We start from the raw sequence: 17,804 nt of genomic DNA on the forward strand, positions 1-17,804 counted from the left end.
ATGCATACACGTACGTTGAATATAATCGATCAGCTAGCTTTTGCGGGCCACCAACTCCAGCAAAGGTAGTATCCAGTGCTACATTACTCCGCAAAGTACTGTAGCATTGAAAAATGCACTCCAGCAGGTACCGTATCCAGTGCTACAGTGCCGAACAGTGACGCTACAGTGTTGCGGAGAGAGAGCGGGGGTCTGTATTTTTGCGGACTGTCAGTGGGCCCGGATGCAGGAAAACGCGTCGGGGGTACTGTAGCAGCACTGTTCATAGAGGCTGACAGACGGGTCCAGAGAGAGAGAAAAAGAGGAGTAGAAGATAGGAAATGGAGTAGCTGCTGGAGATGAAAAAATAAGGGACGCTGTAATAGTGATAGAGGATGCTGTAATAGTATTTTTGAGAATAAAAATTTAAGGTAGTTATTGGAGATGATCTAATAATCAAGATCGTGGGCGACAAGCAAAGCAACCAGCTGCTCTTACTATTAATATTGTACGTGCGTTTTCCTATGCATTCTAAGATTAAAGGAGAAGCATCATCTACTTGAGTCGATCTTCACCGTACGTACGTACTCCGTACGTGAATATATTGGAGTCCGGCCTAATCACATTGACAACAGCCACCAACTTTCTCCCTGCATGCACGCCACGCAGTAAAGAAAATGCTAGCTCCTACTAGTGTGTTTCTTTTGACTTTGATTTGCACCAACTCCCGGCCGAATGCAACTTTGATCATCTTTTTATTTTTGCACACGTTCCATTTACTTCATTTCAAAAGTTAAGTCATCAGTATGTTTTGCAATCGAGCTTATTGTTTCCAAATACAGGACGAGAATGCTAATTTATTGGTTTGTTAAGCTTATTAATTTGTCCGTGCTTATTTTCAATTAAATATCTCAATTCTCAAACATATATCGTCTAATTTATGGAACGCTGCCTGCAGACAACCCGGGGATGATCAAATGACTCGCCACAGATAAATTGGCTTAGCAAGAGTTCGGTTTGCTTGCGTGTCGGTACCTATCTCAGCGATGGTAGCCATTGTTACCAAATTATAGTTGTGCCTGTAATTCAGGCTCAAGATCGGTTCATTCTGTCGATGGCAGATCTTGAAACTCACTACATCTAAATAGCAACAAAATAGTTAAAAATTAACAATTAGATAACGAGGCAAATCCTGAACCTCTCTACATCTAAATATTTTTAGAAAAATGCTACATAATCTGTCACAAGATGTTTTGGGGCAAAGTTTGTCGAATTTCGTATTGTAGGATTTACTTGAAGATCCATGTGGTCTTCCTCTCCAGCGAGCTCCTTATCTTCTCCGACGAGGCTTATGGTTCGGTTCAGAATTTGAGGGCCCATATTTTTAAGAGAGACAGATGTTGGACCAAGTAATATGTGGACAGACAGCTAGCTGGGCCCATATTTTTTAGAGAGATGTATAATACATATGATGATGATCATATAGCTAGTATTCAATTGGATGGATGATTCATACATTAATCGAGCCCAGCAAATCGATCCAAGAATCATTGAAGCCCACAAGCTGCATACGTGTGCGATTGATGGGCCGGCTAACTGCAACTTAATTTCTCGATCAGTTAATGACTACTATACGGTCACTCTCTTGTCAGCTCTTGATACAACATTATATTCAACCAAGCATATATACGGCAACATTATAAAAAGAGTGGCACTATAATCGAAAAGACATGTGACGTAATCACAGTGTACAGTTTCTCAGCTTGTGTGTGTGTTTTCCATTAAACCTTTGGATCACTTTCAGGTTTTGAAGATCCATCACTTTGATCGGTTACGCTAGTTTCCAATAGGCATATTTTTTATGAGCAAGTATCAAGTGCACACGAATATACTAGTGACCATATGAATAAATCCAATCTCATGTCTCGGATCCAATTTAAGTGGACAAGTAGGAGGTACAAAGTTCTCCATCTCTCTTGGACCGACTTAGGCCTAATATGACTTTGCCAATTAAAGTGGTGCATAAGTGAGTTGGCAATTCTAACCTGTCACTTGGGCCACTAAGATTGAATTCGATGAATGGAATTGAGTTTGTGCACATGTTGATCCACGTACTCTTGTACAGCCGATACTTTCTTAATTTTATATGATATAGTCTTGTCGGTATTTTTTTTTTCTTGATGTTTTGCTTTTACTGTTGGGAATTGTCGAAATTGCACTATAAATATTGTTAGCAACACGAGAAAAATAGTAAAGGAAAACAATATGGTTGGTCACTCGCAAATTACTATCAGAAAAATAGGAAATCTTGTAGAGGATCGGTGAATTATTAAACGGATGCAACTGCAAGTTCGGTGCGTGCACGTGTCTCTTGGTATCATTGGTTCTAAGTTAAGCTATAAATTTCATGCATATATGCATTGATTCATGTGGGCAAGGAAAAGGAATAACATTAAAAATGTAACATATTGGTCCAAATAGTAGTATTGGTCTAGCTACGTGGGCCAAGTATTAGTGTGACACGATTAGTCCCGCATGAAGAGTTTAGATAGGTGGGAACCAGCATATAATTCTTTATTGTGTTGTAAACATAATATCTCGGTGCATTAACTATGCATACATGGGCCTGATACGCAAGAGGGATGAGTTATAAGCACATTTTGTATGCGTGGTGGTACAAATAATAGACTAATTAATTATCTCTTTTCATGTATTATTTTTTGGTACTCCCTTTCCATGTATTTTGTAGCAACGAGGCTAAACAGAAGGGTATATACCCTTTGTCCCAATTAGAGACAGGTTAAAGAGATAAGTCTCTGACACAATATCCTTTGTCTTTGGGGTCTTGGGAGGCTGAGAGCATGTGAGTCAGGGGACAGAATGTAGAGGATGTAATGGAGAGTTGTCTTTCTTTTACTCCAATAGAGAAATATGATAAGATTTAAATTAATCCAAGCTTTACGCAGCATAAAATTCAAGGTGTCAATCTCAAGAATCACAGGAAGCAAAAGGGGGGAAATCTGTAGCAAATACGGTTTTGGTGGCCCGGTGTGCAGGCAAAATCTGGAGCATAAGTTGGGGATCAAGTCTGTAAATTGCAACCAGTAGACTACAGTGAGGTCTTCTGCCTGCAAACTTCTCCTGGTCCTGGACTCTTCAATGTGCATGTATAGAATTTTTCTCCGATGGTGCGGTTTCCGAAAACAGCAAACAATGCATCGGCTCAATCGGTTTCTTCAATGTGTAACCGAGACATTGCTTTGGCTTAGCGTAAGTTGTTTGTTTGCCGTAGGATTGGCGGTGGTGTCAGGCTCGACAGTATCAGATTCTCTGCGTAGTCAAAAAGCTAGTCAGCACTTTAGTTAACTAGCATTTCAGTTCAGATCGTGGCAATAAAAAGTACTTATTGCCAAAAAATAAACGATTGTTACAATAAAATTGATGTATTACCATAATTTATTTTCCGTTGCAATAGATCAAAATCCTTTTATTGTAACATGGTATTGATGGTAGAAAGATTAGAAACAAAGTATTATAAACCGTAAATAAGAACGTGATTTTGGGCACATACTCATAAATTGGCCGGATGTGAGCGAGCATCTTCTTGTTCTCCTCTGATTCACACCACTTTTTCAATTCTGGACACCCCAGAATACGCAGATTCTTGAGGTTGGTGAGCTTGCCTATGCTCTCTGGCAAAGATTTAATGCCATGGCACCAATTGATCTCGAGTTCCCGGAGAGAGGTGACGTCACCCAAGTGTTCTGGCAGGGCGGTTATACCGTCGCACCGAGAGAAACGCAGTGACTGGAGGCCAGGGAGGCGATGAAGCAAACTCGATGTCAACCAGGCTGGGAGGCATTCTTCTCTATAGCCATGTAGCACAAAGTGCTGCAAACTTTGTGGTGGCGCTAGTGCCTCTAACAAAGCTTTGCCGTTCACAGATGATTCATGGGAGCCCTCGGTCCAAGCAAGAGTCAGCTTTTGAAGCGTTTGTTTCTCGCTCAACATTATCCTCTTTGCTTCCTCCACGGACTTCACCTTCTCAAGACAGCTTATCTCCAGCTCTTTGAAGCTAAATACATCCTCCAGCTGAACAAGGTTGCTGCTGCTATCTTCTACATCATCAGCCCGAACCTCAAAGTGCATTACCAATTCTGGACACTCCGAAATAAACAGAAGCTTGAGGTTGGTAAGCTTGCCTATGCTCTCTGGCAAAGATTTAATGACATGGCATTGATAAATCTCGAGTGCCCGAAGAGAGGTGAGGTCACCCAAGCATTCTGGTAGGGTGGTTATACCGTCGCACCGAGAGAAACGCAGTGACTGGAGGGAGGATAGGACCTGGAAAATCTCTGGTGAGCCGGTCAGATCATTGGAATCCCTGATTTCTAAACGACGGAGGCCAGGGAGGTGATGAAGCAAACTCCAGTGACTCAGAGGCACCTTGCATTTTTCGACCACCAGATGAGTTACTCGGGCAGAGGTAGTGGAAGTAGAACTAGAAGAGGCCTCCACACCTTGTGCTTCCCCTCTCTCTCTTTTGGGCAATGAAGACATCAGTTGGTCGCAAGCTGATATATACAGCCTCTTGGCTTCAGGTGGGCAAGGTCCAAACTTCACGTTGGGGCAACTCTGTATCACCAATAATTCATCGATGGTGGGGAACAAGAACTCTTTATCTCCACTGCGGTATATGGTGCTGAACACTTGCAGATTTGCCAAATCATCGAGGATAAACTGCAGAAGTAGAGGGACCGCTGCTTTGTTTTTGCCACTCAATTCACCGGCGTCGATTCTTGTGATGCTAGCCATCCTTCTGAGAACCACCACCTTCAGGTTTTGTAACAAAAAGAGTGGTGGTAGGGCGCTGCACCTCGGAATGTCCTCCATGGTAACCTCTACAAGATTAGGGAGGTAAGAACATATGCTCGATGTCAACCAGGCTGGGAGGCATTCTTCTCTATAGCCACGTAGCCCAAAGCGCTGCAAATTTTGTGGTGGCGCTAGTGCCTCTAACAAAACATTGTCGTCCACAGATAATCCATGGGAGCCCTCGGTCCAAGCAAGAGTCAGCTTTTCAAGCTTTTGTTTCTCGTTCAATCTTATCCTCTCTGCTTCCTCCACGGACTTCACCTTCTCAAGACAGCTTATCCCCAGCTCTTTGCAGCTTACTACATCCTCCAGCCGTAAAAGGTTGCTGCTGCTATCTGCTACATCATCAGCCCGGACCACAAGCTTGTACTTTTCCAGAAACCGGCAGTTCCTTACAACTAAAACCTTCAAATTGTTCATTTCACTTATCCGTTTGTGTACCCTCTTTAGCCTAGCGCAGCCTGAGAGGTCCAGTGTATGTAGATGAGAGAGGTTACCTAGACTTTCAGGTAGATCGGAAAGAAATATGTTTTGAGATAGGTCCAGATGCTCCAGACTACTAAGTCGACTGATCCTTCCAATGTATTCGATCCCCTCGTTTTCTGGCAGATAGCAAAGAATTGGATTGAGGCACATTGATAAGTTTAAATACCGAAGGTTGGTGAGCTTGCCCCAAACGTCTTCTAGACATTTGAGATGGAACCTGTGTTCAAAAAGATAACAGCAGGGGTGTGACAGGTTCAGATGCTGGAGATTGGTAAGTCCACCAAGAGCACTCTGGATACCTTGGAGACAAGAGCAGCCTGATAAATCCAGATATTCCAATTTTTCTAGCATGCCAAACGATTCTGGAAGCTTGACTAATCCAGAGCATCCTGATAAATCCAGATACTCTAATCTGTATAGAATCCCAAATAATTCTGGAAGCTCGACTAGTCCAGAGCAGCCGGATAAATTAAGATACCTCAACTGCGTCAACCGACAAATAGAACCAGGCAGCTTCTTCATGGAGGGGTCCCTTATATGCAAGACACGCAGTCCCTCCGCAAATGAAAACGAATCGTCACTGAGCACCAACTTGCTGCAGCCCAGCAAAAGGAGAGCCATTACATTTTTAGCCAATATATTCGATAACTTCATAGGTCTGACGCCAAAATTGGTGAGCAGAGCGTATTTGCAATTTTTTTTCTCAGAAGGCTTCCAATTTCTACCATCCAGAACAATCACGTCGTCACCGGATACTGATCTTGCCCGGGCATGCACAAAGTCGTGCATCGTGAACGAGGTTGCACCCTTATATTCCCTTTCACTAGTCTGCAACAAATAAATAAGCAGGCTGCATCAGGGAGTGTCTGTTCTGATCATTTTATAAACCTTTACGACTTTTTTTAATTTTCATTCTGTTTTAAAACAAATAAAAATATTGTTAGAGAAAATAAGTGCATAAGCCTATTACAATGACAGAGCAAAGGGTCAAGTCATAGTTTAGGGGTGGAAACGGATTGAATACGAATGAGATAGTGCCTGTTTATGTATTTTTAAATGAATACAAAAACACATAATCTTGAATATGAATATAAACCGAATGTTGTACAATATGAATTCAAATAGAATATTACTCAAATCGTTCTGGTGTGAATATCCTACATTTTTAACATCAAATCTTAGTGATACAGATTTATGTAATAGCCTCCGATACGTACGGGAATCCTTATTTTAGTTGTCCATGGGTCTCAAGCACTGTAGGTCCAGAAAATAAAATAACATTGGTACCAATTAAGTCAAAGAAGTAGAGCTTACAAAACATAACTACATAAGTAGACTCTACAGTATGGCACGATAGTAACATGTAACAAAGAAACGTTAAGATGGGAACTTAAATACTTAGGGTATTGACTAGTATGGTGAATTGGACTAGGGTGGGCTTAGGACCCACGGACAAGCATATAATTGCCTCCCATGCATCTCTGTATCCCCCACACCGCCGGCAGCATCTTCTCGCAATCCACATGCCACAACGGGCCTGATGCCATGCCGTAGCCCTGATGCGGATTCGCTAGGCCATGTTGGTGTCTATTAGGATGCTCATTTTTTCCTTCATGTTGGTGTCTTGCCCAATATAGTGATACTATTCATATCAGTATCCATTTTTCTATTAGGATGCTCATTTTTCCTTCCATGTTGGTGTCTTGCCCAATATAGATGTCCGATAATACATATTTTCTGCATTCATTTCTCACCCCTATAGATGAGAGTGAATTACAGTGCGGTGCCCATCGGGAGTATTGTTATGAAATTGGCTCATTCACTTGTGTGGGCACTTTCTAAACATTTTTTTAGATAGGATGCTTAGACTAGGAAATTAAATCAAGGAGTTTTAGCCCAATTCCATCTTTACGTAATTGTATCAGAGAAGGGTAGGAAGTCTAATCATATTTGCATCAAACAGATCAATAAAGTTAAGAGAGACTCTTGAACTACATATGTTTTCTTGATCTTCTCCTCAGTTTCGTAACAACAAAGATATATTCCAGTGATTTCTACTCAAGTTTCTATTCCCTCCCTGCTTGTCATCGCTCCCGTCATCATTCTTTTGTAAGCTCCCTTAAAGCCAGCGATCTAGCCTCAAGCAGAGTTTTAAGCTGTGATGAGTGATTACCATAGTATCATGGTGACACTTTTAAGTTGTGATCGTTATAGAAACATCCAAAAAAGATTATTGCACTGCATCACGGTCCTATTGAAAAAAAACACATATCCTAGTGATTTCCATGTTATGTAAAATACTACATCGACGAAAAAATTTATAAACTAAACAAAAACTACCCACCAAGAAAGAAAAATAACACACAAAAATTTGCATTACTTCTGTGACATTTGCAATGAAAATACAAAAAAACAACACAAAAATATTATGTGTATTTATTAGATACACAAAAATAATTTTAATATTTCAATATTATAGAAAGTTCAATTGGATTATTAAAGTATAAATTGTTTTTTATTGAACACTAACTAAAAAATTCAAATTTCCTTGAACATAATTTTTTTAATGTAAATTCTCTAAATATTTCAAAAGGAGCGGGAAATGAGAGAAGATCAAGTTATACAATTAAATATTTGAAGGCTTCGATTTCGCTTCCGTAAGGAAAGAAATCAAGAGTGGAAGCCAAGCTCAAATGTGACCGAGCTTGGAAAGGAAAAGGGTTGAGAAAGATCCGACTCAAGTGTGATCAAGCCCCTCAACGGAGACGTAGGAACCTCTAGAGAAGATGTTCGAACTTCGAGAAACAAATATTGTGTCTCCTCTCTTGTTTTCTTATTTTTATGTTCTTATTTAATATTTGTGCATATTGCTCGATCTACTTGTTCGTGTGAAATTGATTGTAGATTCTCTGTGGATCTATTTGGAATCATCACTTGGAACACAAGACTTCATTTGGTTTGAGCTAGAACTCTTTACCCATTGTTTAATTTCAGTTTCGAACTTGTTTCTGTACAGAACCCGGAGGTTCCAGATTTAACTAGAGGTTCTGGAACTGTATAACCCGGAGACTCTGGGTTAACCCGGATACTCCGGTAAACAGTGTTTTCACTACAATTGGTTAATCTTTGTCATCTTAGGATTGTAACTTTCACACTTATTTAGGATGATTGTGCACTAGTTGAGCCTATCATATTTAGGTTTTTCACTTGTGAAAAAATCGTTAGTTTATATTTCACTACAAGTTTAGATCAACGGTAAAAGGGAACGAATTTTTTTGAAAAACACCTATTCACCCCCCTCTCTAGGCGACATCATTGTCCTTTCAGGTTGGTTAGCCAAGTCCTAACTAGCCCTTTAAGGGCGGTTGGAAGGTAGTTGACCATGACCCTCTTGTCCACACCGGCTGCTTCGTTGTTAGTGTAGATCTGGAGAAACTCAGCGGGATTGGTTGTCCCGTCGTACTTCTCTATCGATATGGGTTTGAACCGGGTCGACAAACGGACCCTCCTAAGCTCTGACGAGAAAGCCTGACACCCGTTGATAGCACCCTGAGCGGATGTAGGAGCCCCCTTCGTAGGTGTAGGAGATCGGCCACGACCTGACTAGAATGACCATGATGCCGGGATGTTCTCCGATCAGATCATCGTGAAAGCGATAACAATGGGAAAGCCACCTGTGTTTTCACAAAAATCTCACTACAATGACACTACAATTCATACACATCCCATTGAAAAAATGTCAAGAACTATAACTGTCAAATGTGTGTTAATTGTACACACTGACCACAATAAGCTCTTTTTCAAGTGAATAAAGCCTACTAGAATTGAAGCAACAGTAACAGTACTCTTGAAGGTCATTGATGCTATTGTGAACGGGGTTATCTACTCTCGAAGGTCATCGGTGCTATCGTGAACGGGGTTATGAAGCGTGCCAATTGACACGTCATCTTTCTAGTGCTCTCTAATCCTCTTTTAATTTGATTTTTACATGCAGGCTCATCCTTAGGTATATATTTGCATCTTGCTAGGTTGCCCTGCTCCCAAAATGATTGCAGGTGGATGGAATCATGCATGATTCGTTGATTGACCGGGGTTCTACAACTTATAGCCTTTGTAAGCTAGCCTGCGGAGATTCTACAGCCGTAGCATCATCATCTATTCTCTTCTTTCTCACCAGACGTCCTTAAAGTTTGAAAATGAATATATGAGACACACCAACTTCCAATTTCTTTTTTTTCTAAGCTTGCTTGCATATCTTTAAGTAATTTATTGAATAATGAATTTTCAATTTTGCAAGTCAAAAAAAAGTTTAGTTTACCAGTACCCTGATATGCCCATTGCTATATATATAATAGAAAGATTTTCCTAGGACTATAGCCAAACTTAACTTCATCTTAAGACAAAATTGCAAAGCCTTTCTATTAACAGCCTTATTCTTTTGACAGAATTAATGCCACCTGAAAGAGTGTAGGGCGCGCTAGAAATGCCGCTCTAGTTTTATTCAATCACTGGTGCCAAGAGAAGCTTCTTTGTATGTCAACAGCTGCCATGAGGGTTACAATTGCTGTTACTGACAATCCCGAGTGGTTGTTGTACAACAACCAAGGACGTACGGTTTGTTCTCAGACTTGGTCCGATTAGCTTCTAGGCTTTCAACCAATCAGGGCATGTTTGTACTCGAGCAATGGAGGTTAAAGTCTAACAAACCTATAGTATGAGAAACATGCCCTGATTTTATTAAACCTACCTTTATGTTTCAGCTCAAATACTCTCTCCGATTGCAAATGTAGGTCGTTTTAGATTTATGCATAGAAATTAAGAAAGTAGATCAAATTATCTTGTTGCCCTTTATTTATTCTGCATTGGAAAAGATAACGCATTCATTTGTGAAAGTGGTAGCATTTATTAAACAAGGGTAAGAAGGGAACAAAAGAGAAAAAAATACATAGAAGTTCGAAAATAACTTATATTTAGAGAATAGTTGATGAGACTAAAACGACGACCTATATTTGCAATCAGAGGGAGTAGAAGTTAAAGTCTTAAAAACTCCTAGAGTAATCCCTACGTGTTTAAATCTCCGTCAAGACCTGAGAAACAACGTGTTACGTCCTACTGGTACATGGGCCCCTTTGTCGAATTTTTGGTGGACGTACTTAACGTGATTTGTCATAAACCTATAGTTCATTTCTTGAAACTGGGTTATCATATTAAAGGTTGTAAACATATATACCTGGCATTTTAAGGAATTGTTTCCTTTAAAGAATAGTCTGAAGACATTATGTAAAACCTGTGTTGTTTACATGGTTGTATGAATTCGCATCTCTGATGTGACTTGCATGATAACCGAGTGAAAAGAAGAGGAAAACATGTTACCAGAGGTATCATTCTTCAAAGAAAAGGAAGGTGTTAGTGGATGTATGCAGCGCGCAGTGACTCACCAAAGCCGACTTTGTAGCTGCAGGTTGAAGGAATGAAATGTCCAAAAGCATCCTGATGTACTCCTCACCAAGCTGCTGTCTGGCGGAGAAGCTGCTGTCAGATTGCTCGATAAGATCAAGCGCAATCCACTGGTGGATAATGTCATCCTTGACTATACTGTGCCCCACTGGAACTATGCCACAGTAAGAAAAGCATAGCCTCAAATTCGATGGCATCTGCTCGTAAGATTCCTTCAAGAATTCACCCACGCTGTCAAGTGTTGAATCTGTATCTCCCGCTGCTGCGCGTAGCTCGTATGGTTTCATGGTACAAATTTTCATTGCTACGCCTAGGCTGCGTGTGGTTACAATCACAATCCCATTCTTGCCAAGAGCACTGACCAGGACGCGCTTCACGTCCAAGAGCCCAGAGCCGTCCCCGTCCCATAGGTCATCTAAAACGACGAGCGCCGCCTTATTACCACCACGAGGTAGCTGGTCAAGGGATAATCCATTATTGGTAATATCGACCCAGCGCTTGTCGTAATCTTCGAATCTAGTATGACTGAATACTAGTTTCGCCAGCGTTGTCTTGCCACTGCCTGCAGGACCAAAGATGGGGAGAATGACGGGGTACTCTTGTTGTCTGGTGTTGCTCGCACTCGACAGAAACAGCAAATCAATTATCCTCCGTAGGTCCACGGATATTCTACCAATCTTTTTTAATCCGCGTGGAAGTTCTGATACGGATATTCTACCAGTCCTTTTTAATCGGTGTTCAAGTTCTGATTTGTATCGTGGTGCACCGCCCTTGTTATCTGAAAGGGATCCATAAAATTGCCAATCTATTTTCTCAAGCATGTCTCTCATATTCTCCATCCTGTTGGCTATGTTAATCATGGTCGTCTCTGAGATCTGCAGGAGCAAAGTAATACCAGTCATATATATGACAGTAAATTTCAAAAGTTATTAAGCCTCGAGGACAGTCGACTGGTCTGATGGTGGGTGTGAGGGTGTTCGCTCTCTCCCATCCATGTTCGATGCCTATAATTGATGTTGTGCGCCTTATTCAATTAGAATACACGCGTGCATGTATTCATTGACAAAGCACGTGCTCAAGCTATATGAGGCCTTGTAGTCTCCGTGAAATTTACAGGTAAAGAAGATTGAAAATTTACTTTTGGAGATGCCCTTAGTGACGCAACTAAGTAAGAGTAAAACAGGTAAAGAAGATTGAAAGATGCCTTGATAATGCCAAATGGCTTTCCCATAAAAAATTGTAGAATGACTTCGCGTAGAAAAATGTGCAGGATAATATAAATATAGGATGGGATAGAATATTGGTAACACATGCTTGTACAAAGTAATTAACAAAAATGTGCATTGAAGATGGTCCGGATCGATGATAAGTAAATTGGCTAAGAACATCTCTAATAATATAGATAATTCTCTCTCCACCATATAAGCAAAAATCTTATGTTATCAATTTTATAGCTAGCTGAAGTGTATTGTTGGAGATACTCTAAGAGACAGATGACAACTAACAAGTATCTAACGGCGGGAGTAATGGAATAGAACCAGAAGCCAGATACATACCGGTGGCCCCTTGTTGGCCTGGAGCTCGTCGACAATGTCACAGATCTCTTGGCTGGTGGTCTGGAGCAGCCGTCTATCGACGGCCTCCAGCGACCCCTCCAAGATACGACTCATTTTCTGCAGCTCGCTCGTCAATTCCGAAAGCATGGTGGCCGCAGCATCTCCCGCGACGGCGGACACCAGCTTTTCGCGTGCCAGCTTGAGGAAGTCATCACCTTCCATATCACCTGGCGGAGTGTACTGATTTTAACTTGACAGAGATTTGTTGTTAATTAGAAATCCTTTGCGTGAGAGGATGGCAACGGGGCTTGAAACACTCCTACTCCTCTGATTCTGATATCTCGGCGGCTCTATTTGCACATATCCGAGATAAAAAATCCAATCGAATCTATTTGCACAAATCTAATTAACAACAGAAGATGCTTCCTCTTGCCTCCTCGACTCATGCATCCAGATTCAACCCCCAACCTGGCTCTTGGCAAGCCCAACCAAGTTCTCTAGACACAACTAATGGAGTAGATATATAGAAATTTTCTGCTGCGGGCCTTAAAGATCGATGCATGGTAGAATAAAGAAGCTCACCTTGAAATCGTACCGGTGCAGCAGGCGTCCCCGTCAAGCCTGAAATCGTACGATTCCATGAAACGCACCTCCTCGATCGACCATGGCTGCCCAACCCCCAATTGCTTTATCCTCTCGATCACTCGCTCCCTCCTTTGCTGCCACGGCACTTTGAGTTGAGGAATGGGGCTTCTCCTCTGCACTCCCTTATAACAAAAAGGTACAGCGAGGTGGACCAATCAGCAATGATACAGTAATCTGTTGGGGCGGCCCGAACCGTCGTGACTCCTGGCACTGAAATCTTCACGCACGGCTAAACATAGCGTGGGGTAGCTATAAACTTGATTAGAATTGGTCGATCTAAGATGACATTGTAAGCCGTCTTAAAATTGATCACATTAAATAAAATTTTTTCTATTTAAAAATTATTCGGCTTTCGAAAGGTGACGGGAAGCGAGATCTGACTAATTAGCGTGACCGAAGACCCAAATATAATGTTGTGGAAGGCTAGAGACATCGGTTTGATGGCAGATCGGGGGACCTGCATCACATTGAGCGTGCTGATGAAGAGGATATTCAAAGAACTCCCTCCGTTCATGAGCACTTAGGAAACCTTGTAGTTGTTGATGGTGGGCTCAACCACGATTGAGAAGCGACCTGGCCAAACGAAGTTCTCGGGACAATCATCTTGGCCAAAAGAGATTTCAAAGTTTGACCATTTGACTACCTGGCGACTCTGAGGGATGGCAGCTAATACCTCCCAGGCCACCATCTTGTATTACCTCTTGGACTCGTAAGAAGCCGAGCCTCCTAGTATGTGGTCAGCTGTTCTTTTTTTGTCCTGGAAAGGCATACGGTCCGAGTCATCACTAGAACTAGAGTTCTTACTCTAGCTTGCGACCTGTGGATGTCGGAGGATAAACCCCTCAAGCGGGGATCCGGAGGGACCTCCTTTTGAGATTCAGCCAGGGGATGATTCTGAATCCGCCTCGTGGCGCGGAGTGGACGCGCGTGTGTATGAGATCTAGTCGGGCTGGTGGACAAGGGGATTTATACAGGTTCGAGCCGTGCAGAGACATAATACCCTACTCCTGTGTGGTGTATTGTATTATCAGGGCTCTTGGAATGCCCTTCTCTGGATCTCCAACTCTCTAGAGCTGGTCTATGTTACAAAGGTGTTTCTGCCTATCTATCTTGAGCCCGGGTCTTCAAGTGCCGGGCTCTCTGAGCTTGTCGACCTCTTCCAGTCCTCAGAGCTTCTGGCTGGAACTCAAACCTCAGCCCCCTGCTCTGGAGCCTCTATCGTGTACTCAGGCTTGTGCTCTCCTCTATTGGACCTCCCTCTTCCTGATGAAGTGCTCCCCCTCTTATACAACCAGGGGAGGCTTGGCATACCCAGCACTGGGGCACAAGTTCCCGTAAACCATAAATGGAGAACAACCATCATGGGTCTACTGTTTGATGTTATAGGGGTTGAAAACACACCCCCTGGGTTGTCCCGTCGGCCTTCACATCCCGGCTTTAGCAGGTGCAGGGGAGGGGCCCGCCGGGTAGCCACCGAGCAGCCCCGCACGCCCGCTCGGTCAGAGTGGGTCTGACACAGCAGGGGGGCAGGCGATAAGCTTCGAGCCCAGCGGCGATATCTTGAAGCCGCACAGGATGACGGGCGATGGGACCTGTCACATTAAATGTCCCCACGCCTTCCTGCCAGACGGCGGCAGGGACTGACGTACTCAGTACGACAGGCGTGGGGGAGTGGTTGGAAGTGACAGGCCATGCTCCCTCTTGAATGCAGCATCGGGCCTCCCACCAATTGACACCTCACCGCTGAGCCCTTGTGGGGTCTAGTGGCAAGGGGCTTCTAAGGTCGTCGGGGAACTGCGGGTACCCGGGGGCCACGCCCGAGCACCCTCTTCCCAGAACTGTTCATCTTGGGTCCTCGGAGAACTCGGGTACTCGGGGACCACTGTTCATGGCCTCGAGCACTCCTCTCCCGGAACTGTCTTCCTCAGGTCTTGGGGAACTCCGAGTACTCGGGGGCCACTGTTCCTGGCCCCGAGCACTCTCTCCCGGAACTGTTCATGTCGTGTCCTCGGGGAACTCGGGTACTTAAGGGCCACCTGTCTGTGGCCCCGAGCACGCCACCTCCCGGAACTGGTTTCTTGGGTCCTTGAGGAACTCGGATACTTGGGGACCACTGTTCATGGCCCCGAGCACACCCCCTCCCGGAATTGTTCATGTCGGGTCTTCGGGGAACTCCGAGTACTCGGGGGCCACTGATCCTGGCGTCGAGCACTCCTTCCCGGAACTGGTTCTCGGGTCCTCGGGGAACTCGGGTACTCAGGGGCCACCTGTCCGTGGCCCCGAGCACCCTCTCCCGGAACTTATCTTCCTTGAGCCCTCGGGGACCTCCCGGGGAGGTGTTCCCTGAGGCATGGTGCCATGTGGCACTGCGCTGTCCTGGCCTCGAGACTCGGGGACCCCCCGATCCCATTTCACCGACAGTGGAGCTTTCCCTTGCTTCTTCTCGACCTCAGTCTTAACGCCTTCAAGAAGACGCGACATTACTGAAGACTGTGAGAGTCGGTGTGATGGATGTCGCACCAAGTCTTGCTGGAATGCTCAGCAATGGCCGATTGCTTGCCCTTTCCCCAAGGTGGCCCAGGATGCTTGTCGGGAAGGTTCGCCATGACTTCCTCAGTCTTAGACTTCTTCCCGTTACCTCCCTTGTAGGGCTTCTTCTTGCGCTTGTTCTTCGACGAGTCCTCGTCGTTCAGGATGGAGATTCTTCACGCCCCGTTCCCATTCCTTGATGAACACGAGGGTCTCCTCGGCATTGGCTGCCTTGTCAGCGATATCCATCAACTCTTTGACCGTCTAAGTCGGTGGTGGTGATGTCTTCGGTGCACCTGCAGTTCCTGCAATCATGAGTAAATGTGTGAGGAACTGTTCAAATAGTATTCTAACTAATCACTGACATGATCATGACTGTAGCGATTAAACAGAATACCGCTTCGGTAATCCTGGCATATGTTTTGTGCCCAAGGATCGGAACACATGCCTTACAACATGCACATCACAACTTAGCTTAATAAAGAGCGAGTAATAAACATTTATATTACAAGTATTAAGCATGCAACTGATTTCAATAATTTACAACAAAAGCGAGTTAGGAGGAGACAAAACCCCTCAACTCCTAACCACAAAAGAACTACGCAGCGGAAAGTTAAACTTATAAATAACAAAAGACAACGGCGCCACATGTGTCACACCCGGTTTTAAGGAAATAAACCAGATGTATTCCACATGTATGCCAGGATCAAGTTTCCATACATGTAGTGACATCATCAGTGATAGCATAAAATTGTGTCTTTAATAATGAAAACATTCCTTACAAAAGGACCCGCAGGTCTAAAAGAAAACACTAAAAGACCTTCAAGCGGCAGCAGAACTCCCATCCATCCACAGACGTTGTCCGGAGGAAACACCAGCCTAGGACATGGTCTTCAAAGCGACGCCTTCCTCCTTCTAGAATTCAACACCATTGTCCGGGAAGTCTTCGAAAGCTTCACCTTCTGAGCAGCATCCGGAAGTTTGGGAGAAGGCAAGCGTGAGTACACAGAGTACTCAGCAAGTGGGGGAAAAAGTATGACATGCAGGCTATTGATAAGGACAAGCTTGACTTGGGATAATTGCGACTAAGCCCAACTAATCAAGACTCAAATGACTTAGCAACCTATTTACTAGATGATAACTCCAACAAATAAAGAACACAGCTCATTGGATTCTGTCAGGACCCCGGACCCGGGTTCCCCTGTGCCTCATGTATCAGTCCCTGGATCAAGTAGCTGATACGCACAGAATTCAACAGAATGATATCAAATACATACTTCGAATACAAATAAGTAAAATAAATACCTGAAAAGAGAAAAGATGGTCTGGTGGAGAAGAATCCATAGCAGACCAGCCAGGCAGAAGAGCCTACAGCGCAGCGGAGCGAAACGACGATGCAACCCAATGCCACAGGCAACTCGGGTGCGGACGCGACCTTAGACTTCTTCTCTTTGACTTCATCTGGGTTGAGGTTGATCTCCAACTCAACAATCTGAAAGCAACAAGACTGAGTACGGAAGGTACTCAAGTCCTATACTACTTCAAAGGGGTTGATAGATGCATAATGAATATTTCAAGGATAAGGCTTTACGGCATAGTTTTAAGCGTAAAGCAGGTTTTATGCAGATATCCAGTTATATTCTCCACTGTTAACCTTTTGAAATAAATGTAGCAAAGCTTTTGAAAACAACTGCAGGCATCTTCTGTTGGTACTGAGTATCACCTCAAGTCCCCAACGTATTAGAAGGTGACCTGATAGCAAAGCTGTCGAAATAGTTTTAAAACCAAAACCAAGGTAACAAGTTGTATCTGGAGGTTTTCGGTCCTGGGAGGGGCTATACCTCACTCCGCGGTCCCTTTTATCACATCTGATGTACCTCTAGTACCACACAGCTTCTGGCGGATCGAGCCAGAAACCACATCACACGGACATCTAGTCCACACACTCACTCATCAAAACACACGCACCCGGAGTCTATTCAAGTGAGGTCAATGCTTTGCATGTCCATGACCGTGGACACTGCTATTCGAATAGGTTTACACTCTGCAGAGGTTGTACAGCTTTACCCATACGATATGCTCAGCCTCCACCGTTGCAAGCGGAGGAGCGAATCATACCGAGACTCTCCAAACACCTTTCCTGCCGGGCTTTTCCACAAGACACGCCAAGTTCCAGAGCTGCATGTTCCGAAGGTCAGCCTCCATTTTTAAGCCTAAGTTGGTCCCTGAACCTCCAAACAGCGGGACAGATAGACCCCTGGCTGCTCGTTGCTCTCA

General features: G+C 43.7%; 1 protein-coding gene across 2 annotated transcripts; it reads right to left on the reverse strand.

Moving 5' to 3' along the window:
* Nucleotides 1–2,900: 2,900 nt before the first annotated feature.
* Nucleotides 2,901–13,071, reverse strand: LOC133923797 (putative disease resistance protein RGA1). 2 transcript variants are annotated; one of them, XM_062369057.1, is made up of 5 exons: nucleotides 12,936–13,071; nucleotides 12,354–12,580; nucleotides 10,779–11,672; nucleotides 3,551–6,168; nucleotides 2,901–3,309 (listed from the first exon to the last, which is right to left on the reverse strand). In XM_062369057.1, the coding sequence occupies exons 2-5, from the start codon at nucleotides 12,573–12,575 to the stop codon at nucleotides 3,216–3,218; spliced, it is 3,828 nt and encodes a 1,275-aa protein (XP_062225041.1). In that variant the 5' UTR covers nucleotides 12,576–12,580; nucleotides 12,936–13,071; the 3' UTR covers nucleotides 2,901–3,215. The 2 variants fall into 2 exon arrangements, with proteins under 2 accessions (XP_062225041.1, XP_062225040.1); XM_062369056.1 differs by having other exon boundaries at nucleotides 12,354–12,850.
* Between the last annotated feature and the right edge of the window lie 4,733 nt (nucleotides 13,072–17,804).

This window comes from Phragmites australis, chromosome 7 (assembly GCF_958298935.1).
Source record: "Phragmites australis chromosome 7, lpPhrAust1.1, whole genome shotgun sequence".
In the NCBI taxonomy this organism is placed as follows: domain Eukaryota; kingdom Viridiplantae; phylum Streptophyta; class Magnoliopsida; order Poales; family Poaceae; genus Phragmites; species Phragmites australis.